General features: G+C 35.0%; 2 protein-coding genes across 4 annotated transcripts in view; one reads left to right on the top strand and one right to left on the bottom strand.

Annotated features, from left to right (window-relative positions):
• Nucleotides 1-1621: 1621 nt before the first annotated feature.
• Nucleotides 1622-25328, bottom strand: ERLEC1 (endoplasmic reticulum lectin 1). The gene is made up of 14 exons (XM_006174438.2): nt 24993-25328; nt 19974-20078; nt 18747-18827; nt 18091-18168; nt 17891-17954; nt 17197-17231; nt 14946-15169; nt 14724-14853; nt 10485-10646; nt 9797-9856; nt 6833-6957; nt 5236-5313; nt 4797-4872; nt 1622-2529 (listed from the first exon to the last, which is right to left on the bottom strand). The coding sequence occupies exons 1-14, from the start codon at nt 25152-25154 to the stop codon at nt 2458-2460; spliced, it is 1452 nt and encodes a 483-aa protein (XP_006174500.1). The 5' UTR covers nt 25155-25328; the 3' UTR covers nt 1622-2457.
• ASB3 (ankyrin repeat and SOCS box containing 3) overlaps nt 25198-26813 on the top strand; it is an 83569-nt gene continuing 81953 nt past the window's right edge. For 2 of the 3 annotated variants that reach the window (XM_032497545.1, XM_032497543.1), the window contains exon 1: nt 25449-25552. The gene's annotated coding sequence lies outside the window, so the exon portion shown is untranslated. Of the gene's footprint in view, nt 25553-26813 lie in introns of all 3 variants that reach the window. The other variant, XM_032497544.1, reaches the window with a different exon arrangement.

Genomic DNA, 26813 nt, shown 5'->3' with positions numbered 1-26813 from the left:
ACCCAAAAACTAGGAAAAGAGTTTAAAACCACTTTCTGGGATAGCTGGTATTTTATTTTCACTTGAAACTCTGATTGCAAATACTATTTATTCAAAATTTAAACCTTGATTTTAATTTCCCTGTTTAGGTTGAGTCCTTTTTATGTTTGCTCTTTGATGCTACTGGGTCAGTAATTTGGCCTGATTATGTACAATGAAGTTTCAGCATTGTCAGAAATCAGATCAGGCCTTTTTGTTTATCAGACTGACTGAAAAGGCTGTTTCACCAGGGACTACACAAAGCTTACTATTCAGTTTAGCTGAGATAATTTGTTGACCTTTGGTGCTCAAGTCCTTTTAATCAAGGATGTAAGACTATAAACAAGGCCACATCTAGTGGTATCTTGAAGAAAAGCAAGTGAAGCTAGAAATAGGGGGGGGGGGGGGGGAAAGGTCTCCATGTCACAATCTTCCTATAAAGATGAGTTACTAGTTATTTCCTGAAACCCGAATCAGGAGGGTTAGTGTGTGTGAAACTGTTAAAAGTCAAGTGTCTGAGCCAGCGATTCTCAATTACTGAAGAATTTATTTAAAATACAGAGAGTCACCCAGGAAACATTTAAAATGCAGGTTCTTAGGCTTTGCCCCAAAGAATCTGATTTAGCACCCACCTTAATAGAAACTCCACTGTGAGAAAGACTTCTCCAAGCACACTAGGTCTGCTATATAGAATGGCTGCACAGCAGAGGTAGCAGCAAACTACAGAGATCGGACTTCATGGCCTCTGACAGGGGACCCAAGATTTAGAAGGGCTATGGAGATGCCTGGCCCAGCCCTCCTCTCAATGAAGCTGAAGCTGTCAGCCAAGGTAGAAGACTGACTGACTTTCTATTATGACTTCTATTTTTAAGAATCTTCTGTGGTGAACTATTTCAGTATAGTTTCTAAGGTATTCCACCCCCTCCTCCCCCATACAACAGAGCTTGGCCTAAACAGTCCCAGTGTCCTCTGGTACTAACCTTTCCAGTCTAACTCCCTCCCCACCTATACTGAGAATCTAAATGTGAAGGTAATTCTTGTTTAATTCATTGGTAAAGTAAATATAATTCTATCATTTATTAAAGAAATAAATTTCAATGGCTTTGGCCTCTGATCTTATGATGTTAACAGGAGACAAGGGAGCTATTAGGAAATAAACACTTATTAGGAACTTAGTGTCAAGTACTGGAGCTAGGCTTTTTATATACAGTAAAAATGAATGCACTGTCATAACCACCTTATGAAGTACGTAGTCTCTCTACAAAGAGAAAATGAGGCTCAAAGTGTTTAACTGCTTTGTCTGTGAATCATACAGCTAGTAAGTTAAAGAGAGTTTCTGGACCTATGTTTGAATTCAAAGCGCATGCTATTTCTAAATGTGCTGCTTCCTACTTAAATCTACAAACAGCCCTCCAATAGCCAACTGTATTAACCTTTTCTCAAACTAAAGTATCTTTGACCAGACTGCTGAAAAGTAGGAAGAGTAAAGTATTTTACGGCTACTTTTCTGTCCTTATTTAGATAATGTAGGTGCAAAATACAACAGGATGATGCTGTGTGCAACAAGGTAATGGAGAAAATAAAGAAACTGAATAATCTGCCATTGATTACATCACAACACTGCTTGTGGACATTTTATTCACTTTAAAATAAATATTGTGCTGTAAAACTGAAATCTGCAGTATAGAATAGGCAAGTACAAAGGATAGCCAGCACAGTGTGTTTTGTTAGAGTAAACCATTCTAAGCCAGAAGAGAAGAAAAACTGTCTGAGCCAGGTACATACTTTGGGGGACACAATCATATCAAGGAGAAAGAAACAGATAAAAGTTCTGAAATAATCTATTACAAATAAGAGTTTCTTGAGATTAACAAGGAGAAGAAAATGTTTATGTGAGGCTCTGTTATATGCCCAGTTTCTAGTTTAATACCTGGTAGGCAGCAGTTCCTAAATAAAAACTTGTTGAAAGGATTTCAGGCACTAGAATTTACATATTTAACATCGTCTCTCATTTAAACACCTCCTACTAATTTCTTTCTTCGTTATCTTTTCTTAATTAACTAGCTATATATACTATAATTTACATAATAAATCTATTATTTAAAAATTTTCAGTAGGTACAACGATTATGACATTTCATTAGGATGGACTCTAAATTGCTTGGATGCGATTTATTTTGGAAGTACATTATCCAAGCAAAGAAAAACACACAATCAGTTCATAAGACATAACAAAAATGAAACAAGTGAGACAATGTCTGCCTTAGAAGTTTATCAGTAACCTCTTATATACACATATATATTCACAAAGTGGTTGAGAGTCCTTTTATACGATCCTTTAGATGAGGTCCAATGGCTGAGCTCTATAATGAGACACATGGTCAGACAGAAATCATCAAGATTCCAATGATCATTTTTTGCCCCTGAACTTTATTATCCTTTAGTTGGGGAGAGAAAGAAGTCCATTTTCATCTGCTGTATCTAAGATTTTACAGATCACTGGAGATTCAACCTAAAGAATAACAATAATAAGACCATTAAAAAGTTGCTAAGGTGAATACTTTCTTTATTCAGTATTAATCTGCTGAATGAATATATGCATATAAATTTGTTAAATGTATACCAGTGCTTGTTCTGGAGAAATAACCAATGTTATTTCTACAAATGAAGCTTTTTGAAAAACGATTTTTAGTCATCCATATAAAATGCCAGAAAGGTGGGAAAGATATTTTTATCTTTAAGTAAAAGATGAGAGAGAAAAGGAGTAAAGGACAAGAATAAGAGGGCAATACATAGCTAGGTCTTATATAACAAAACGTAGCAGATTATGACAAAAAAAATCAGTTGTACAGTTCAAGAAAGAGGCAAAGAAAAATATAACCCAAAGATGGGCCTGGTTTTGAAATTATCAAATTTAAGATAATTACAATAAATATGATGTAAAAAATGGTAAAAATGCAGACAACATGTGTGAACAGATGGAGAATTTCAGCAGAGAAAATAAAATCATAAAAAAAACTAATGAAAATGTTAGAAATGAAAGATATATCAGAGATAAATTCACTCAGAGTGGTAGAAGGGACACAGCAGAGGAAAGAATCAATGAACTTTAAGACAATTAAATAGAAATGAAATGACCCAAATTGAAACAAAGAAAAAAGTAAGAATAAAATAAAGGATATATGAGATTTGGGAATAACTTCAAACTAACATATTTAAACTAAGTCCCAGAAATAGAAAAAAAGTGGGGCAAAATAAATTTTTGAAAAGATGATGGCCAAAATTTTTCCAAAACTGATGAATTGTATCTACCCACAAATCCAAGAATTTCAATGAACTCCAGCCAGGATAAATATAAAGAAAATCACCCTTGAGTATCACATAATCAAAGGTAGACTACAGAGTTTCTAGAAGGAAATAAGAGGATTAAAATCTTCATGATTCTGGGGTGGCAAAATTTCTTAGTACAAAAAAAGCATTAAGCAAAAAAAGGGAAAAAATTTATAAAATGCCCTTCATCAAATAAACATTTGCTTATCAAAAGACATTATGAAAACAAATAGTCAAGCCACAGATTGGGGGAAACGTACAATAAAAATACAAAGAACTCATGTCCAGAATATATTTGAACTCCTAGAAATAAATAATAAGAAGACAAACCACAACAATGGGTAAAAGACTGAGAAAGACTATCCTTGACCAAACCATAGTAAGGCTACCCTGAACCTTCTTTTTGACTAGGTCTCTCTTTGTTCATGCACATGCTGAGTCCAGTTATAGCAAGAATTCTGGTTAAGTCAGTTTAGAGAGAAATCATTCAGTATCTAATCACTGTCCATATCTGATCAAATTCCTCTTGTCTCATCTTTGATATCTGATCATCCTGGCCTGCCTTCAGCAATAATCCTGTTACGTCAGTTTAGCAAGAATCCCCTACCCTTGATGTCTCCTTTTATTAGTTTTTAATTTTCCATCCACTGACCACATCCAACCTCCCATTCTGCTTGTTGGCTACACACTCTTGCTGTCTTTTCTGTATTTGGAGATGAGCTGGATCTCTCTATCCTATTGTGATAGTCTTGACACCTGTGGCAATAGTCCTGAATAAAGTCTTCCTTACTGGTTTTGTAAGTGTCAGAATAGTTTTTTCTTTAAAGAGACTTAGCTAGATACTTCACCAAAAAAGATACATGAATGATCACATGAAAAGGTGCTCAACACCATTTTTTCATATGGGAAATGCAAATTAAAACCACTAAAATGGCTAAAATAAAAAAGACTGACAGCACCAAATGTTGGTAAGGATGTGGAGCAACTGAATGCTCATATATCGCTGGTAGGAGTCAAATGATGACAACACATGCTAAGTCAGAGAGGCCAGGCATAAAAAACTATATACTATATGATTCCATTCATAAGGAATCAAAAGAAAAAAAGGTAAAACTGATTTATGGTATGGGGGAAGGTATAGCTCAAGTGGTAGAGCGTATGCTTAACATACACAAGGTCCTGGGTTCAATCCCCAGTACCTCCTCTAAAAATAAGTAAGTAAACCTAGTTACCCCCTCCCCCACTGCCAAAAAAAAGAATTAAATTCAACTCAATACTTAAGAACTCTGCATTTTATTTTATGTAAATTACCTCAATAAAAAAAAGATGTCAATTTTTATAGAGGTAATATGAGGGTTACATTAAATTTGGAGACTACTTTATAGACTCAATGCTAAAAATTAAAATGTGGCCCCAAGATGAATTTCTGAGTATTAGTTTTTTACTTACCCCAAGGATATACTGACAAGAATGAGGCTCTAGCATATATACAGTAACAGCATGAGGAGAATCTGATTCTTTACACCTAAAACAGAGAGTACTTTAAGGCACTGCCCAAACCATACAAAATTATTTTAAACTATTTTCCTCTCAAGGATTAAAAATGACTGTGCATGGTTCTGTATAATTTAACAAATAACTGAAATAATTTGATAATTATTACAAATAACATAAACAACTACTAAAATCATTTTAGTATTTTAGTATAAATGATAATTTTATAATAAACCCATAAATTATTATAAATAAATACTGTATATTTTATAATTATATCTTATTTTATATAAACTTTTCCCCTTAGGAAAATTATATTTTATATTTATAAAAACTCTTCCCCATAGGAAGCACACTAAAGAGAAAGGCATAAAGCACGATTTGATGGTCTTACTTTAGTTTTACAGTCACTTGTCTTGGTTTGTCAGTTATATCACAGATATCTCCATTCCCATAAAAATGTGATACCATCCTGAATCAGAAAAACACACACGTTTTATTAGACTAAAACTTCACTAATTCAGAGTAATTATAATGGGTAGGGAGAGAAGATAGAGGAATCAGTTTTGCATTAGTTAAAAAAAAATCTGAATATATGTATATATATGCATGACTGGGACATTCTGCTATACACCAGAAACTGATACATTATAACATTATAACTGACTGTACTTCAATTAAAAAATTAATAAAAATCTGACTATAAAATATTCCTTAAAAATACATATTCTTAAGATTATACTACAGAGAAAGCTTTTCAGCTTTCTATAAAGAGAATATAAAATTGAGATAAGAATTAATTAATAAGAATGATCTTCAACTTGCATATTACTTATTTATATACAAATAGTAAAGGTTAAACTGCTTTTTAAAAAGTTTTCTCTTAAAGTTGACCATTTCCCCAGCCCTGAATTTTGTTTGCTTTTTTGTGTGCTTCTTCCCATCCTCCATCCAGCTCCACTCATTAAAATACTGTAATGCAAGTTGTAACGGTAAAGCCTAGGCTAAGTCATACATTCCAAACGAGCAGGGTGCAAAGTTTTAATTTTGTTAGCCTCACAGCTCTGTGCTTCAGTATTTGTTGCACATGATACCATGAGATATTTTCATTTGAAACATAAACATAAGACATATCCATCTGTTTAGTATATTCTAATATTTAAATGCCCATCTCTTAGTTTTGCTACTTTTGATTTTGGTCAGTCCAAGAAGTCAGCACATTCTGAAAACAGTCTCTCTCAATACCATATGTGCTAGGAAGGACAAAGTTAACATCTGAGATGGAAAAAGAATGAATAATTTAAAATTCAGTGGGTAATAGACTATAGGAAAAGTTAAAGCTTAGTTATCCTTGGGACAGGAGATTAATTTACTTCTGTTATAACAACATATACCATATAGCCCAAAACAGATGTGATTAAGTTTTTCAAAAAGTCAATGTTTAACTATTTTCGACCATTACTTCACAAAGGTTAAGTAACAAAGGGAAATGCTGGAGTATATTTAAAAAGAATTAAGTAACTTACAAAGGTGAAGATTACACATGAAGGGGGAAAATGCTCTGTAACAACCTTTTAGAACTAATACCAGAAGTTGCACCATTGTTAGTAACACCACCACTATTAAGGGCGGCAGCCAAAGTTTATTGCATGCTATTGCGAAGCACTATGCTTTACACGAATCACCTCATTTAAATGTCACAACAATTCTCTGAGGCAAATACTCCTAGACCAGAAGAGTGAGGCTTATGAAGATTATGTATTTTGCCTAAGGTAGTAAGTGAAGTGCCAGTATTTAATTCAGGGTATACGACTTCAGAGACTGTGCTCTTACTATTACACTATGTTGTTACCCCTGAAAAAGAAAGTAGACCTAAAAAATGTCCCTGAAAAAAAGTGACTAGAAATTTTACTTTAGATTTATGTTTTTCAATAGGCTGAGTTTTAAATATTCTTCTAATCAGATTCAAAGGCAAATGAAGTTAATCTTACCTGACTGTCTGGGTACCATCGTCTTGAAGGTGATAGGCTCTAGCAGTGTTCTTCTTAGCCCACTCTATGTGCTCTTCTTGGTTCCATGTCCCCACAACCACAGAGGTCTTCCCACTATCCTTGTCCTAAAATGTGAAAAATATTTGTCATAATACACGCTTGACATCATCAAGTAGACATCTATGCTGACAGCCTATAAGCTCTAGTCCTTACCTTCATCTGCACACAGGATATCTATGTTTAGATGTAATAACGTTCATCAAACTTGATGAGTAGAAATTTGAGCTCATTATTCTTTACTTGGTGTTTCTTTTAATTATGAAACCAGTACTTTCTAGTCTGGCTAAGTCTAGATGTAGTTTTTTTTCTCTTTTTGTATATATACATTTTTACTGAAGTATAGTCAATTTACAATGCTGTGTCAATTTCTGGTATACAGCATGCTTTAGTCATACATGAACATACATATATTCGTTTTCGTACTCTTTTTCACCATAAATTACTTCAAGATATTGAATATAGGTCCCTTTGCCCTACAGTATGAACTTGTTGTTTATCTATTTCATATATATTAGTCAGATGTAGTTATTTTTGACTTTTATTTCTTTCCTCTCCTACATCTGTCAGTCCTGTCAATTTTTTTCCTGGAGATGTTCTTTCTTTTTTTTTTTCCTGAAGACGTTCTTGACTTCAGGCTCGTCTTCCACATGTCCACTGTCAACATCTCACGCCCACCTAACAGTTTAATTTCTAATACTTAAATATTATGACCACATACTACTGTGATTCTTAACGAAATCTCTGGCCTCTATTTGATACCATGCTTATTTCTGTGTCAAGACTTTCTGTTCAGAAACCCACTTTCCCATTATGCTTTTATTATTTCTTAAACACTATCTATATACTGTACTATATGTGCTTTCTCTCTCCTTCATTTTCCTTCCCTTCCGTCCTTCCTTTCCTTCTTCATATTTTGCCAGGGACCCTGCTAATCAGTAGAATTAAAACCCCTTACAGTGGCCAAGGACACAGGCACAGCCACTGCTGAAGTGGAGCTTACTGCCGAGTGGCAGAGAGAGCCATTAACCATTCTTTTAGCAACTATATTGTAAATTCCTAGATAGACCAGGATTAGAGCTGCATCATGAATTGTTTAAAGAGGTTGGACAGCGAACAAGGCTGCCTGGGGGTTTGACTTCTAGTTTCACCATTTACTACCTATTTGACTTTAGGCAAATCTTTGCTTTAGTCTTCTCATTTTGGAATAACAATACTCATCTCTTAGTGTTGTTATGAGCATTAAATAAGTTAATATGTGTAAAGTACTTAGAATAGTGCCTGGTATACAGTGAGCACTATATTTGTTAGTTACTATTATTATTCTATCTCCCAAAGCTCCTAGCAGAGTTCCTCAAAAAGTTCTAGGTTATATAACCTTGGCCAAAATAAGTATGATAAAACCTAGTGTTGGGCAAGCGTATGGGAAAACAACCATTGTTAATGGGAATGTAAACTGGTCCAACCCTTGGGAAGGCAACTGTTCAGTTTGCATATACTTTGACATGGCAAATACATTGCTAGAAATGTGCCCGATGAATATACTTGCAAAACTTCATGAACACAACTATTTAAGAAATGCTCACTAAGATGCTACCACAGCAAAAACTGGAAAAAACTTAAAGGTTCATCAACAGAGGTCTGGCTAAATACACTGTAGGTATAGGGACAATTTCCTGTACCTGCTGAAAAAATTAAGATCAGTTGTTGCTGACATGGAAAGATCTCCAACATACTAGGTGATAAGAACAAGCGCAGAGCAGTGCATTTAGTATATCCCTTCTGCATAAATATAAAAAGGTTTTAATAACACTTACATGTATGCATTTTTCCCCTTGTGGTGGGTTAACTAAGAAAATGTTAACAGCTGTTACTTTTGAAAAATGGGCCAATGGTGGAGGAGAATTTTACTTTTCATTCTGAATTTCTGGCATATATTTCTTCAGTTAAAAAAAAGCCACTGGATATTATCTGGGCTGTACTCAGATGATACTTTACCTTTTTTTGTATCAGTAAGTGTTATTAAAAATAAATAAAACATCTACAAAGCAGCAAGAATGGAAAGAATAGTGAAATGGAACATCTCAGGTTTAAATGAAGAAAAGAATGTCCTAGTTTACAGATGCCTCATAACTTTGAAGTGATTTAAATGTGGAAAGTGAGCTGATTTTTCCTGGTATGATCCATCTTGAAATTTAAGACTGGCTCAAAACATCTCAAGAGGGCAAATACAATATTTTCTAATTACCAGTTGTTACTTATTTTGGGGAATAAAAAGAGCCTTTTAAAACAGCCAAGTCAATATTTATTTATGTTTGTTTTCAATGTCTAGTAGTTTACCTTACCAAAGTACAACTATGGCAAATAAAATTACTGGGGCTTGAATTTTAGAATTTAAGCAGCTTGCCTCAAGGGTGGGAGAATGGAGATTTATAAAATTATAAATAAAACAATAAAAAGCCAGTATGTGTAATCTTAAAACTTTGAAGATATAGTACTTTCTTTAGTGGAGAAACTTGCTGTATTTACCCTATTTTTATTAACTTGAGTGGTAATGTACTATCTTATCATTCACTCTCTTAATTTGAAGATGAATTATAACAATGACATTATTCGGTCAACTAAAGAGGTTAGTCACAGTAGCTTATTATTCCTCCAGGCTGACAATAATACACAAATCTGAGTAGTTAATAAACAATGTTACTATAAGATGACTGACTTAGTCTTAAATAACACCAACCTTTCCATTTGCCAGAATTTAGAGACACTCTGATGAGTATTTCCATATTAAAATCATCTCATAATTAAAAATAATACCAACTCCTGCCCCTTCTTTTTTTTTTCCAGGAAAGATTTTTGAGACTTTAATCCATCTAGTGGTAGAACAATATAAATGTTGTTCTATACCTCATGGTACTGATGTACATGTTTGCCATAGCAGAATTCGTATTTCCACCAACCAACACCCTACAGGAAAGAAAACAGATCAAGTTACAGTACAGAGAAAGGGAAACTGGGGCCTGTCTCAATATTGCCACATGATAGGGATGGACATATTTATAATTTAAAAAAAAAAAACTGTATTAGCAATAATATAGTTGAAAATTAAAAGTAAAAATTACTAAGAAACTTAAAAAAATAGACATGCAGAGAATAACTGCTGTATTGCCTTGGTAAAATAAAATAAAATGAAAATTTCCCTTTAAGTATGTTTCCCACTAGAGCTCTCAGTCAGGGGCAAAATTTTACTTTTATAGATGTTAACTCAAGTTTTAAAGCTACATAATCAAAATGCAGGCTATATACAATCATTGATGCCTACTCCAGCAATCAGCCAGAATCACAAATGACTTATATATATATATATTTTTTGTCAAGTAAAGGTCAAGTTTTAGCTTGTGAGTAAAGAGAATATAATGGCTATGCATTACATTATAGTAAGATGCAGAGAGAAATTGGCCATGGGGAGGCTTCCAGAATCCTGCCATTTCTCTAGAGACAAAATTCTTTTTCAGTGTCACTAATGCCCCTTGACTAAATAATACACCGGTGAAAATTTTAAGATAAATGTTTAAACTGAAGGTTCACTTCTCACCCCATGAAAGCAGTAGGAACCACTAAGGAACTCTTTTATGAGTTGGTCATCTGTCAATTTGGATATGTGGGTTGTTCCAACAGTGAGCATTGGCTGCGAACCAACAGCAATTGGTTTGTGGATTGCTGGAAATCTCTCTTCCTTAGTTGATTGCAAATCTTCCTAAAGTTAAACAAACACGTTTGAGGACTTACTTACCATACGTAATGTTTTTTCAGTATGACTTAAATTACTATTTTTAACCTTTAAAAAATTTGGAAAATAAAAGTTGTCCACTCATTTTTAATGTGTTTTAAGAAAATAAATTTGCCAACACTTAACAGTACAAAGAAAGCTCTACACAAATGTTAGTTCCATCAACCAGTTATGGGAATGGTGACCATTTTTACATACAGTGATAATTTCCATTTCATATATTTTATATCATTATTCTTACTAAGTACTTTGATAGTTGTTAGATTTTGTGTCTCTACATTTAGTTTTAGAAAATATAATACTATGGGTAAAGAAAGGATAACAAGCAGGCTAAAGAAGAGCTGAGTGGGAGCAAATATGAATATTAATTATAATCATTAAAATGTAGCAGGACCTGCTTGCTGCCCTGGAAGAACCTGCAGTTTAATAAAGGAAGATGCCAACTAATAAGGGTACAGGGAAGAGCAGATTCACAGATAGGGGTGATTCAAGTAGACTCTGAAGAACTGAAACAGGAAGCCATTACAAAGAGAAAACCCTTGATTAATTTATGAAACAAAAAATAATTTGTGAGTTATGTGAATTGTCTATGTATGTTTCATGTATGTGTGTGTGCATATGCATGTGAACCTGAGGAAGAGGTAAGAGCAAAGCTGTGGAGTATAGTTTGGGCATTCTCTTTAAGGTTTTAGGCAAAGATATGGTGTATGATCAGATTTTTAAGTAATTACTTTAGCAGTGGCAGGGACAAAGGAATAGTAAGAACAAATCTAAAGGTGGAGAGCCACGTTAGGAGCTACAGTAAAGAGATGCCAGAGATGAAAGAGGCCAGAGATGAAGAGAATCTAAAGTAAGGGTGCATACAAGTCGGGGAGCCAGAAGAAGTCAGTTATGAAAGAGGTTAATGAGTTAGAATCTGGTAGTTCACTGGGTACTGACAGTGAGCAGAAAGGAAATGAATCCAGACCAGGATTGAAGAAGTGAGTGTACTAACTAACTGAATAAAATAACTGAAAAAAAGTCAAACAGTAAAACGGTTTCCAGTAAATGTATAGACTCCTTTTTCACCTGCTGAAATTGCCATTGACCAATTGTGGTTCTTTTCCGGTTTCGCTTATACGAGTCACCTGATGGTTATTCTGGAAACCAATGACCTTAAATTCTCTTTCCTCCAGTATTAAGGAAGAACAAAGACTGCCAAGATGGCTTCTTATTTTTTGAAATAACCTTGAATTTTACATATAATTCTTTCTACATTCAGAGCCTAGTATGCTCCTGGCACCATTTTAAGTGCTGAGTATTAAAAAAGAAGCAGACATAGTTACTACCCATAAGAACTAAGGTCTAATAGACTAATTACCTGGAATATGTGAGACCTACAGTAAGGTAGTGAAGAAAAACAACAATACCGCACAGTGAAACGTTCAGCTGAGATAAGAGGAAGAAGGAGGAAGAATAGAAGCATGACCCTTTATTATTGCCTCTTATGGACAGAGCATCTACTTTCATTTTTAAGGAAAATTATTCCAATAAATGCAAGATGATAGTAGTTTTTGTAGCAAGGTTTAGAAATTCATAAAATGGATTCCTCCTAAGTCCACTAATCTCCAAATTAATGTAATATAATAACACAGGCAGAACAGCAAACCAAAATTCTGATAGTAAGATTTGTATTTTTGCTTAAAAAAGAAAACAATTCCTTATGGTAATGCTTGGTTCACACTTAAAAGGCAAACTGTATGCCAAATATCAATTTTTTAAAGAAAAGTTATGTGTAATAAACTAAATTTATAAAAAAATTATTCTGAAATAAAGGTGATCAGTTTTAAGTAATTACTCATCCTACATTATTACCTAAGATTTTCACGTACAACATGTACTCTAGAGATCTTAGGTATTTTAAAGCATTATCATCTGTACCTTTTTAAAAATAATTTTTCTCAACTCACAGATTAAACACAGAAATTAAAGAAAAATAAACTGGCACTTCTACCTTGAAGAATAATTAAAGTTGGATTTGTGAAGTATTTTGATTGAGATGACTTTTAAGTGCCTGTCAGTACTTATCAAGAAGAAGATCAGAAGAGAATATCATCTCCAGTCTTTTAATAGAGCAGTTCAAATCAAATGAAGATTAATGTTAAGATAATTTTCTTCTCCTATCAGAATGGCAGGGTTCACAATGTCCACAAAGAGTCTGGCAATACTTTTGCAAAGGTCTTGTAGCTGAATGTTAGTAACCGACTGCTAAGTAGCCACAGCATACCAGGAATCATGCAAGGAGCTGGAAACCCCAAAAGAATGAAAGCACTATTTATTTTCCCTCCATTTTAATGTAAGAACCGTAGGAAAAACAGCCAATTTAAGCCACGTAAGTGCTACCGTGAAGGACTGAGTAAAATACAGGATCACAGAAGAAGAAACGTTTACCTCTTCCTGGGGTAAGCCATTAGAAGATGTGGCTCATTTGCAAAGGAAGTGACACTGGAAGCACATCTTCAAGCAGAAGTTCATCAGGTGGAGGGCAGGGAGGGCAGAAGGCAACAGAAGAGGGAAAATAGTATCTCCAAAGGCAAGGAGGTTGGAAAGAACATGGTACTTTTAGGAAACTCTTACGCTGCTCAAAATAGCTGGGATCAAAGGAATGGTGACGAAAGATGAGGTGGAAGCCGTATCACAAATGGTCTTGTGTTCTCATTTGATAATACCATTGTATTAGCAATGGTTTTATCCTGAAGTACAGATCATGTTAACAACCAAAAGATTAAATACATAATCAAAAGAACATTTTATCAGCTGTATGGGAATGACTGGAAAGAGGATGCATGAGGGAGACCAGTTTTCTGGTCTTAGGAAATGATATGGTCTGAACTAATGACAGGACAGACTTGAAAAGCAGTTAGAACACTGATAGCATTAAGTAAATGATTAGAGTTAGAGATGAATTAAGAGATAAGTAAGAAAAATGAGTTAGGTTTCTGACTTAGACAATTGCTTTAAAAGCAATAGGTAAGATAACAAAAGGGTCAGTGTGAAAGAGAAAAAAATATTAGTTTGAGAATACTGAAAATGTATGTATGTCCAACAGGCAGATGAAAAGGGAAGATAGCATATCAAAAGGGAGAAGCAGCAGAGAGAAGTAGTTAAGAGGCTCTAGAATCAGACTGTTTTAATTCCAACCTCTAACCAATCACGTGTCACTTCCTCTCTCTGAACATCAGTTCTCTAACCTGTTAAGGAGGATGATAATAGTATATCTTATAGGTTGTTGTGAGGATTAGATAATACTTGTAAAGACTCAATACATATTAATTACTTTGATTATGGTTTGAGTTCAGGAGAAAGATCAGGGCTGAAGATGTATATTTGGAACTTATGGGCCTAGAAATGGAAGGAGAAAGAAAGGGCATGGACAAGCTCACTTAAGGAGACTATGTACAGTAAGAAGAGAGGCAGCTATTGATAGAACCAGGGGAACTTCAATATTTTAAGGGGCAGAAAGTAGAGAAAGAAGTAGTACATAGGAGAAGAGAACCAGAGAGAAGCAGATACAATGACCTGAAGTAAAAAAAGGAGAAAAAGTTCAAGCTTCAAACGTTCAGCTAAGATTAAGTTATGCATATGTCTAGCAAATTTAGAACCAAAAGATTGCTGTTGACCTTAGTAAGAACAGTTTCAGAAGAATGATAGGGTGATGGTTTGATGATAAATAGCAATGAGTTCAAGAATAAATAAAATGTTAGGAGATGAGTTGCTATTTCTTCAAGAGGCTTAGCTGGGAAGTCCAGTTAACTAGCTGAAAATTAAACTTAACTGCAGTGAATAGGATGGCAAACTTTATTATGAAATCATGAGTGTAAGAGAATGCTAAAACAGTTTTTGAAAAGTACTCGAATAAAGAAAAGAATTAAAATCAATTAAAAGAATTGAAATTGTAAATTTTGAGTCACGAAAATAAATTATTATTATACTACAGAAATCAGTAAAATGTTGACATGTGCTCTGAAATTTGGAAAAGGAAACACTGTTAGATAATTCTCATACCTCTTTATTTCTCCTGAAAGGCACCCTTAGTATTTCCTCCTGCTGTTCCAGCTGTCTCAGGGTGAGGGGTTTAAATGGTGATCCCGGTAGTGACTGGCAAAATATGTCATTCACAGGAGATGCTCTGAATCTATTAAATAAGAACAAAGCATTAAAGCTAAGCACACAACACTTTAAAGCATGTGTGCATTTCATGTTTAAAATATTAAATCCACATCCTACCTATATTTAGGATGATTGCACAAGAGTGGTGTCAAAATGACAACTTCATATTCACAAGTTGTAACTTCAGCTACTGAAAGAATTTCATGCTTAGATTCAGGATGACATATGTACATCACAGTACTTGATCTGGGCCGGTTCTGTTTCAAACTACAAGGTGTACCATTTCCCATTCCCACTGGATAGTAGGGTGTCATCTGACCTTCGATATTTTTAGTGGGAATCTTAAAAAAAGAGTATAAAACAGACTTTTCATTAGAAATAGTGGTGGGGTAAGGATGGGAGAAGCACTTATTCTGAAAGGAAAAAAACTGTATTTATAAACTAACATTTATAAAGGTAACATTTCTGTAGTTACAATAAGCTCTCCCTCTAATATTCTTTTGATTCATATTCTTATTTGAGCAAATACATATTTTCAGAGCTAATTTAATACAGCATAAAAGGAAATTCGGTGCTAAAATTAAGATGTACATTAATATAAAAGACTATAGTAACATGATTACTATGAATTATTTTCAATGGTTCTAAAAAAGGAGACTAAGATAAAATACAGAAAATTACTATACTCAGCTGGTCAGAGCTTTCTTCACTAAATTCAGTAAATGGCTGTGTTAGAATCTGGATTCTAGAGGTCTGAAGTTTGATTTGTCAAAAAGTAGGGCTACACAGTAAATACTGTCTTCTAAAACAGGAATCTAAATACTGTACTGGTTCACCAATCGGCTCATTCTTCTTCCCTGTTATTAACAGACATATTTTTCAGCATATAAACTACTGTATAAATCTATTCAAGGCTAGAAGACAAATGAAGACATTTTCACAGAATAGGGGAATAAAGGAGATGACCCCAGAAGACAAAGATTTTTAAGGAATCAGCTCCCATACTTTTAGCTACATATACACAAGAAAAATTGAATGGAAGGGCTTTAACAAAATATCGTTAATAAGATCTCCAAGCAAGCTCTTTGGAGGCAGGCAGCTCATCTTGTATCATTTTGGTACCCTGTCAGCTCCATATGCAAAACAGACAATAAATAAATGTTTCCAGGGAAAATATTTTGAGATTTCTTGTATGCTATTTTCATGCTAGTGTCTGGAATTAGAAAATCTTGGGCTAAATCCAAGCTTTGAATTTACTAGCTTTATGACTTTGACCAAATTTCACTTTTTGTCATTTGTAAAATTAGAGTAATAATACAGACTGAAAGGCTGTGGGGAGAATTGAGCATTATCTTTTGTTACATGCCTGGCACAACATCTGGCTTATAAACTGGGGCTCAATAAATGTTAGTTTTCTTCCCTTACCCTTTTCTTCCTCTTCCTTTATCATTTCACACTTTGAATTCCATCTTGCTATCCTCCAGAGCCAAAAATATTTTGAGATAAATATTTTATCTGAAAGGTAGTCTGTAAAATTAAAATCTTTTAAAATAGCAATGCTATGTGTATCTTTGCTTAGCTTATCAATTCCCCTAAAGCCACCCTTTTAAATGATAGGCATCCCTTTTAGATAATTTTTAAGGCCTTTTGCCATTTCACTTTACTTCTAATAAAAGTATCATTATGATATGAAACCACTTTTATTATTAATATCCTCTATCAATAAGTTATTTCACTCTATGGAAATTCTTAGGATTTAGAAAGCATTCCTCAAACTATATGGGCATTTAAAAATTGTCATTAGTCACCCCAAGGAATCATTCTTTTTAAACAGTCCTATCTTCCAGTCATCAATTATATATTCACATTCAGTAACATTTACGAAGGGCCTACATTATGTCTGGCACTCTGCTTTGCACTGCGGGGTAAAGAGATAAAAGACAGTCCCTGCTTTTAAGATGCTTGCAATCTGATAGCTTGTTATTTACATGTATAGTTAATCTGTTTCACCCAAAAGAGACAGGGTCCCAATAACAGAAAAATTTGCAAAAGTTCATATTATAACTGTTTCCAATGTTAAATAGAGGGAAGGAACTACTGCTAAGCATAGAAGTGATATAGTACTATTATAGAAACTTTCCCAGACATATCTTTGGAAATTCATTTATTTTTGTATGATCTTAAAAATAAATAAAAGTATTTTGGCATAAATTTTCTCAGAAAAACCTAACACATTGTAAACTTTCTTTGATCAAATCTTTTGAGGTACTTGATAGACAGTTAAAGAACAAATGTCAATTAAGTTGTATAAATTCTTGTCTCACTAACAATAGATGTTAAGAGTAAAAAATCAACTTTTATCACTTGCCTCTTTTGATTTTTCCTTTTCTTCTGCTTCTTGTTCTGTGGATTAATATAAGACTAAGGTAAGTGTAAATAATGACCAGTGACTTATATGTAATATATAAATGACTAAGTTTTCAATCAACTTTGTAATCTTAACTTCTTTCTAAAGAAGACCCAAAACAAACATAATTTTTAACTTACTACTTTTAGCTAGTTTCTCTGAAATGTGTTTGTTTAGAAGGACAGTCATATTTTAATGTTTATATCTTCAGCTGGGGAATACTCTATTTGAGCCAAAAAAACTCGCCACAACAGAGTGTTTTTTTCTCAGTGAAAGGTTTAATCTTAAATGAGTTGACCAATTTGAATAAAAGATTAATAAAAATATTTAATAATTTAAAGGATACATCTATATGTCTATTTCCATATATAAAAAATTTGTTTAAATCACGGAAAAGACTAATACTATATAAATAACACTGACATGTATGTCTTAACAGGATTTGAAAAATTTATAAATAGGTAGAAAAAAGCATGTTTGTTAAAGCAGAAAATAATGAAAAGATCTCTTTGAAAAAGTTTTCTAAGGAATTGTTCAGAATTTTTAGTGCTTTAAAATTCATACAGTTTCTAACAAGATCACTTAAATTCCAATCTGAACATATACTTTAAACCAAATTCCAGCATTGCTATCAAATCATGTTGTACAGACAAACCTTTTTCAGATAGAAGATTCTTCGCCAGCATATTCCCAAGGTAGTACTCATGAATATTTACTTTCTACATTTAAAAATAAAATAAAAATATAGTAAGTATTTTGCAAATACATTTTTAAGAATACAACTTAAAACAATCATTTTCATTAAAGTTCTCATTTTATAATGTTCTATATTTAATATTTTAAAGAAAAACATACCTGACCACTTTCTTTCTCTTCATGGTACTGCCGAATGTGTTTTCCATGACATACTTCATAAGTCCAATAAGACTCAATCTAGGAAAGATGGGTGTATTTAAATACACAAAAGCCATATAACTCAACTGAATTACTTTTTTGATATTTTAAGCAGCTGAATAGATTTCTCCGAAGATTTAGAGTAAGTTTTCATTAAATGAAACTTATTATCACACCGCAGAAAATAGGAAATTTCTGAAGCTTACTGTTTTCACTAATTAACTAAATGTGAAAATTCTGTGAAGGAAATAGGTCTAGAATATAGCGGGGGCTGAAAAAACCACCTGGCCAAGGGATCATTTTCTACATAGCCTAAAAAGTAACAATTAGCATTTTTAATTATAATTTTATATAAGGAAATTTCTTTTTATCTGAAAAACATTCAAAGCAGTTTGGTAAGTGATATTATTTGATAATTGATATTACTGGGTGTTTGCTGCAAATACTTTATAGGAATTTAAATGAACAAAATACTATTAAGCAACAGCTTAGAGTTACAACTGACTTAAAAATTGATACAACATAATAGAGTGAAAAACACAAAATTATGTTCAAGGGTCTGTTAGCTGCTGGGATGTTATCAAGTTCAGTTAATCAAGTGAACATAAAATACATACTCTGTAGGAACAACTGCTTTGTTTAAATAGTGGCTCCAACAGCTCTCTTGGATTAGGGCCTTTATAATCCTTTTCTTCTTCCTGTGAAAGAACTAGAGTTTAATACTTCTAATTATTCTAGAACTTCAACCAACTCTATTGTTTGGATATTAACTCACTGGTCAAATCACAAATGCTTGGAAATAAAAGGGGAAAAAAAGTAAAAAACCTTTAAAAAGATCTTATGGTATGCCACTTCTTTCAAAAGACCTGAAGTATAAAATATGAAGCCATAGAATAATCTTCCATTTTTTCTTCTCTTAAAAAAAAGGTTTTTGAGTATCAGTATCCTGAGCAATTCTTATAAACCTACTTCAGAATTTTTAAATGCTTGCTTCTAAACAAATTCTAGCTATGAAAGCCTCAGAATAGCTGACTCCTGTAGAATACACTGGAAAATTTTACGGTATTTCTCCCTTTTTAAATATTTTTATATTTCAGACTTGAATGTCATATATATGCCTGTAATTGCATGTGTGTGTGTTTGTGTCTTAAGGAGGTTTAAACAAAATGAAACAGACAGCTGTCTTTCACAGATTTCAAATCTGAACAAAACCTAAGAAAGCACTAACTGGGTTTAATACTTCCATTTTACAGATTGTGAAAATATTATAAAACTAGGTTAATAAATTTACTGGGTGGAGGAATTAGGTTTCAAATTTGTTCAAGGTTCCACAGCTAACTGTAGCCTATACCTCAGCCTCCCGGCTCCTAGACTGGTTTCCTTTCCATTTTACCATGCTGCCTCTCCTGTCTCATCTTGAAAGAAGTCATTGACTTGAAGGATGGATAAGAGGCAGTTAGGGCATTGTACAAGAAAGAAATGGTCATGAGCTCAGATAGAAAACACAAGGTACCTACAGATTTATTTATTAGCAATTCTTTACATAAAAATGTCACATATACATGTAAAATTTTTATCTTGTTTCAAAACCCTCATTTCTATAAAAGAAAGCAAGTGGGGAGTTAGATTTTTCATCTAAAGCACTAATAATTGGTTGCTAATTTTTCCAAGTTGAACTGTAAAATCAATCAATTCAGGAATAATAAAAGTGATTACTATTTTTATGGTAAAACAGGATTAATGAGAAACCTGTCACTCAATTTTATTTTAAGGTTAGGTTGTTGCAGTGTTTTAAATAAGTATCTCTGGTGACAGGGATTATCAATATATTCATAAAAACTTACCTCATCCCCACTTGTCACAAGGGGAAGAATGCACTTATATTTTTCTTTATGTGTAGTTGTCATGATGACATAATTATCTTCTTTATACAAAACTCCAGTTGTAGGCTAGAAATAAAACAAAAATGTACATTACTTTCTCCGATTAAATTGAACTACACTGACTGACAGTCCTAGGTCAAACTAATTCATCATTTCAAGAGGATTTTTAAGTATACTTCCAAAAGGAGGAAGAAATTCTACCTATTTTTAAATGACAAAGTGAAGATAATAAACTTTATCCTGGTGTTATAACTGGAAAAAATGAACAAAAATAAAGTTTGGAGTATAAAGAAAAAAGCAGTAATGCAACAGACTGAAGTTAAAATATGGATTAAAAATCATTAAGAGATAATGAATGTTCATGGATAAAATATGACTGAATATTTATTACTCCTATTGACAATTATCACCTGTATGTGAGAATCTATAGCACTTTATAAACACACTCTCAACTGTGTTGGAGGGGCCACTTGAACATAATATAGTGCAGTATTTTTCATATTTGGATAACATATGGATAAATCACTTATAAAAGAAAAATCACTATGGGTCTTCTGTACTTAGTTTTTTTAGTCTGTAGAGAGTCAGCAAATTTCTTCTGTAAAGGGCCAAATAGTAAATATTTTAGGGTTTGTGGGCCACATGGTCTTTACTGCAACTACTCAACTATGCCACTGTAGGAAGAAAGTGCACAGGCAGTATGGACAAATTTTTCAGAATAAGCATGGCTGTATTCTGAAAACAACCTTTATTTACAAAAATAAAGATTGGGGTGGGTCAGCCCAAAGGTGTAGTTTGCCAACTCCTGGTCTATAGCAACAAAACTATTCTTAAAGCTTTCTACACTACAAAACCTAACAAATTCACAAATTGAATATGAACCCATGTAATTCAAATAAATATTCAATTAATATAACTGATATTATTTAACTAAAAAGAAATCTCTGCTTTATAATAGCAAATGTATTACTAATCACTAAGGCAGAGGTTTTCACAGTCTATGAAAGGTGTTCTGTGGTAATTCAATTCTCTCTTTTCTCCACAGTATTGTGAAACCACTGTAACTATTTGGCTGTCTCTGGCAAGGAAAGAACCACTCTTATTACATACCTTGCTCTTTTCTCAACTTAACAACTTTGATCTATAATAAAACTAGTACTACTTGAAACCAATATCATCTTAAACACAAATACAAATTAGGGCAATGATCTCTCAAGACAATAAAACAAAACAAAAAACAGCAGCAAAAACTAGCTGTATTAGCTATGCGACTACCATACTATGTTCTACACATGTATTACCTCATTGATGCGCAAGACAGGCATTGTACCCATTTTACAAGAGAAGGAAACTGAAGCCCAGATCTTAAATAAGTCCAAAGTAACACAGCTAGTAAGTAGCCCAGCCCAGAGATGAACCCTAGCAGACTGGTTCCATATTCTGTGTGCTCTTCACTGTTTTAACATATTTGAGCTCTGTTAACATTTTTTAAGATTACTATATAGACTTCTGGACTATGGCCAAGGATCCTTGCTTAAAAGATCATTTTAAGTGAAGAGAGGAATCAAAGAGATTTGAAAGTGAGAGTTGCAAAGCCAAATTTATGATAAAGGGATACTTAGAAACATTCAGTTGAGCCAACAAACTGCTGTAAGACATAACATTTATAATGTCTTTCAGTGTTTTTCAGGTATATTCAGAATATATGACAGTGAGTTGTGCAAAGCATGACTCACATGCATTTAGCAATGGATGGCCTGAAGTCTTGTCAGATCATTCCTGACCTGTAGTAAAGGTGGACAGTAGCACGATTTAAATGTATTTGTCTCTATTTGTGAAGTACCTGCAATCTAATTTTTCAGAGTTGGATTTTACAGCAATATTGACTTATTTACTAAAATGTTCACCACAATTCCAACAATGGAGATAGAAACTGCTTGTTTGGAACCACAGCAAAGAAAGAATTCTTTCTTTGTAGTTAAAACTAATCTTGTGTTGTAGGTCTATGTGATGAAATTTATTTCTCTTCCTATTGTTTTTAAGGTTTAGGTAAAGTAAAAGGTAACAACTAGAAGCTATCACTTAATGTTTGAAGACTTGTTGAAAAGGTTTGTTTTTCATTAGTTTAGGAAGGGCTACCTTCCTCTTCAATAAAACAGAACAAGTGGTAATTCTTCAGTCTGAAAATTTTTGCTGTAATACTGAGTCACTTACTGGGATCACAAAGTAAACATTTAAACAAACTTTACCCTACTTTTTAATAATAGAAATTATTGGGAAAAAGTTAACCTTTTGTGGTTTGCTAAGAAATTTTTTTGATCTACTACTAAAATGCTTCCTACTTATTTTGTAAAACAAGTACTTTAAAAAAAAACCCCAAATATTATAAATTCTGAATGTACAGAATCACAGATAGTGTTTAAAAATTTGTTTTATATAACTTAACATCTTAAAGTATTTCTAGTGTAAGAGGTAATATTAGTGATTTGATAAAAATTAGATTTTAATACGTTGAAACCAGTCAAAAGGGGTGGTCTTTAGGGTTAAGGAATTTAAACTCAACGCACAGCTTGTCAACCTATATAACATGCTTCAAACCATGAAGGTGGTCACCATTCTTTCCAAGTGTAGTGTTTGGGGAAAATTCTTGAGTGGGAATACATTTCAGTACTAACAACGGAAGTAGAAAGAAAATTAGATTTATTTTGTGGTTTTCCTTTGGTGAAAGTCATGAACTCTGTAAAGTAATGAATAATTGAACACTTTAATGACACAGAGATGCTATTTCAGAAGGAAAATATATACACAAAAACAAAATTGACTGCTAAAAACCAGTAACAAAGAATATAACAATCATTAATTATCATAAACATTTAGAAATGTACACACTTTTGGTGCGTACCTGAATCCTTCTTCTAAGGATTTGAAAGCAAGATTGTAAAGATTATGTATTATTTTAATATATCTGAAAGGGGAAGATGATTTAGAGCACAGAAGAATTTTAAAGCTAAAAAAATTTCAGATCTTCTAACTCAGTCTCTTTCAAATTCAGGTGGTAGAGAGATAAAGATCTTTATTTCAGTTCACACAGCTGCTTAGTTACATACAAATGTCCAACCAACTGGCCTATAAAACAAAATGACAGTGCCAGGTGTGGAGGGCTGTAGTCTCAATTACACAAAGTAGGAAAAGGAAGCCTTATGATTATAACACTATTTTTTAAAAAAAAGGCTAATGATAATGTCTCTTGGGGCTTATTTTGGCGTGAGAGGCACAGACCTTTTACCAGCTCATAGAAAAATGTCTCTAGATTTTTCTCAAAAAACTCGAACTTTAAAAAAAGAAAAAAATTTTCTCCCCAAATTTTCAAATGTGCCCATCTTAGATTATGCTACGCCAAAGAAAAGTAATTAAAAACAAAGTTTCAGAATAAAATTGTTCTATGTATGAAAGGTTGTTACAGCATACATTAAGACTGGTATCTTTTTCCATAACCTTTTTTTCAGCCAGCGAACACCAGTGCCAGAAAGAAAACTGAATAATTTGGTAGTAACTTTTAAAAATGCTAGTTTTAGTTATGCCCATATAGGTCAGTTAAGTGTTCAGGGCCACATATTGGCATGCCTTTTTTAATTTAAAAAAACACAGGTGCAAAAGTAAAAAATTTTAATGACCGCATTCTTTAAACGTTTGCCAAGTTCATGCTAAGTGTGCTCTTTGGAAATAATACTAAAGGCTGTACTAAAGTATTCTCATCCCAAGCCTCCTAAAGTTATATCTGACCTGTAACAAACTTTCATATAAGTATTTTAATATATCAGTACTTCCTGGCATTACTGCAAAGGTAAATCTGGTTTCCCACAGAAATATTCACTTAGATAAATTTGAGAACCACTGAACTACCAGAATGGGAGAACTGAAAACTGAGAGGTGGAGAAACTAACCAGGTATAAAATATTACCAAAAACTAACATTTGGAAATAGAAATCTGTTGTGGTAATGATGACATCTGTTATCCTGGTTAAGTTCTGTTTTGATATCATAGTATCACTTACTCACGTTTCAGTGAAATAGTAATAGAACAATATAGTAAAATAGTCTTCCAAGTAGAACGACTGCAAGTAATTGGAGTAAGATTTTTTTTTAAAGTTTGCACTTTCCAGGACTTCAATTTGAAACAAATGAATTAATTACCATATGGTAAACGTCACAAGACTGCAATTTTTATTGGTCTACAGTGGATAGGAAGACTTTTCAGCAGTCCACTTCCCAAAGGCAAAAGGCCTGCGAATTTTCATTACTGAGGTTATAAAGATGTTCCTCAACGTAGGAAAACCGATCACAAAATCTCATGTTCTGGGGTCTTAAATAACAGTCGTAATACATTAAAACTATAAAGAATATTCAGCAGAGAGCATCGTTAACATCGCACAGGCCAAAGAGCCCTCTCAGAAACAAATCTGAAGGGAAAAGTGCTGTGCATATATGTATTTGTGCTGTGTGTGTACTCAAGAAAGAAAGGACGAATACGAGAGAGAAAACTGAGACCAGCAGTACAACTGGTTATGTGGGTAGGGTGGTGTGTAATACTCCTCGAAGGAAAGAAGGCTGCTAGTGGAGGAAGAGCTGCAGATGACTTTCCAAAGAGAAGATACATGTGTGCGCCTGATGTGGTTCTAGGAAAGCTTCTTCCACGGGGTGGGAGTGTTGGTAAGGTCTAGTGAGATAGATTTTTAAAGGGGAGAGCAGGTGACCGCTGTATCCCGAAGGCGTAGCAGGGAGGGCACATCCACATAAACATGTTTGATAAACATTTGCTGTTACGAATGAATGAACATGGATTAGTGAAGCTTTGGACAGAGGAAGAAGGCTTGCGCCTGCAGGTTCTAGGAGAAAAAAGCGTAGAATACGGAGGGAAGGGGCCGAACCCTCAGTGCCGGGAGGAAGTGAGATGGCTACGGGGTTAGCGAGGGCACTGACCAGAGAGAACTCGGTGCCGGGCCAGTTGACTCGGAAAGGGATGTCATCGCTGAGCTGGGGGAGCGCTCGGCCGCCGCCGGAAGCCTCTAGGAGGCCGCAGAGGACCAGTAACACCGGCCCGCCTGGGACCAGACTCCGTGCGCCGCCGCCTCCTCCCTCCATCCTCCGCCGCCGAGCTCTCCAGCCGCCGCCACAACCTCCTCGGCCCACAGAGGAGAGGAGGGGGAGGAGGAGGAGGAGGCGGCGGGACTACCAAGCTCCCAGGCAGCCCGGGGCCCAACCGCCGCCACGTCTCCTTCCGGAGAGCCCGGCAACGCCGCCCCCGCCCCCTCGGGCTTCCCGCCACCGTTTCCGGGGCAGGAGGCAAATCAACATCCGGGGCCGCCGGGCCGTCTGCCTACGGAAGCCGGAACCCAAGCCGGGCTCCTCTCCTCTCCCACAGCCGCAGTCTCGCGGCGGCGAGCGAACGCAGCGGCCTCCTGGGAGGCGACGCTGGGAGACCGGGCCTCGGAGCAGCGTTTTCGGCGGCGGCGGCGGCGAAGTGGCAGCACGAAAAGCCGGTGAGTCCAGAAGGCGGCGGCCGCTCTCTCCCGCCATTCGCGCGGCTCTCCAGCGGTTGGGCGCTGACTGGAGCGGGTAGAAGAGCGTGTGAGGGAGGCGGGTGCTGGTTTTCAGATGAAAAAATTCGAGGTAGCCATGAGAAGTGAAAAGTGGCGATGTCTCTGACTGCTCTACTCTATCGCTGCTTTTCTTTTTCTTTTTCTCCGCACGTATCCTCTGTCCACTTCGTCTTTCCCGCTTGAAGCTTCTCTCCGCCTCTTTGCTGTGGGCTGTGGTCATCTCAGCACTTACAGCTCCTGACTAACGCGGGAGAGTCGGCTCAGTCTTTACAGCCCCGGGCTCGGGGTGCCCGAGCTGAGGGAACCTGTCATCCCCCAGTATGAAGAATACTGTTTCTCCGAGGGTGGCATGGACGGGGACTCTTCTCGTGGGGAGGGCAGCTAGACAGCTCGACCCCTGCCTTTTTACCCGACGTGGGGCTCCTTCTTCATCTCAGAGTTGGGTTGTTGGATGGCTGTTTTATCAAGAAATTTCTGTGAGGTTCAGGGCTAGGTGAATGTAAAGTTATGAAGTCACATAAGGTTAAGACCCGCCTGATTGCATTCAAGATAACACAGAACGTTTTGGATTCCCCTCCCCCTGTTTAAAAAATGCCAACGTTTTAATTTCCAATATAATGGGCTATATAGTGGTAGCTATAGAGCACCTGTCATTGTCTTTCTGGACGTAGGAAAAGCTAGACCTTCTTTCTAGATCTGCTAAAGATGGACTCCTCCCCACCCCTGGAATTTGAGACACACACACACACACACACACACACAGAAAATTACTTTGTTCCAGAATTGAGGTGTTGTTCATTAACTAATTTATTAATTTATTTATTAATGCTTAATATGTGCCAGAGCACCAGAACACTGGAATTGGTAAATGGCAGATGAATGGGTCTCTGTCCTCTGTCTCTCATGGTCTAGCAAGAGAGATTACACAAATAATAGTAACCTATTGTGGTAATAATAAAGTAGCTAGCATTTATATAACATTTACTGTGTGCACTAGTCTAAGTACTTTTTATGTATTATGAGGCACATGCTATAGATTATACAGAAGAGGGATGTTAAGAGTGGAGATATAAAGAAGGGCAGGGATTGAATGGGAAAGGCTTCCCAGGAGAGGCGATGTTAGAACTGGGGTTTTATAACTTATGGTTGACAGGGGGAAAAGGGGTGGAGAGGGATAAATTGAGAGTTTGGGATTTGTAGA

Source organism: Camelus ferus, chromosome 15, assembly GCF_009834535.1.
Source record: "Camelus ferus isolate YT-003-E chromosome 15, BCGSAC_Cfer_1.0, whole genome shotgun sequence".
Lineage (NCBI taxonomy): Eukaryota > Metazoa > Chordata > Mammalia > Artiodactyla > Camelidae > Camelus > Camelus ferus.
The sequence above is the reverse complement of the archived record's forward strand: the minus strand, read 5'-3'. Positions and strand labels throughout refer to the sequence as shown.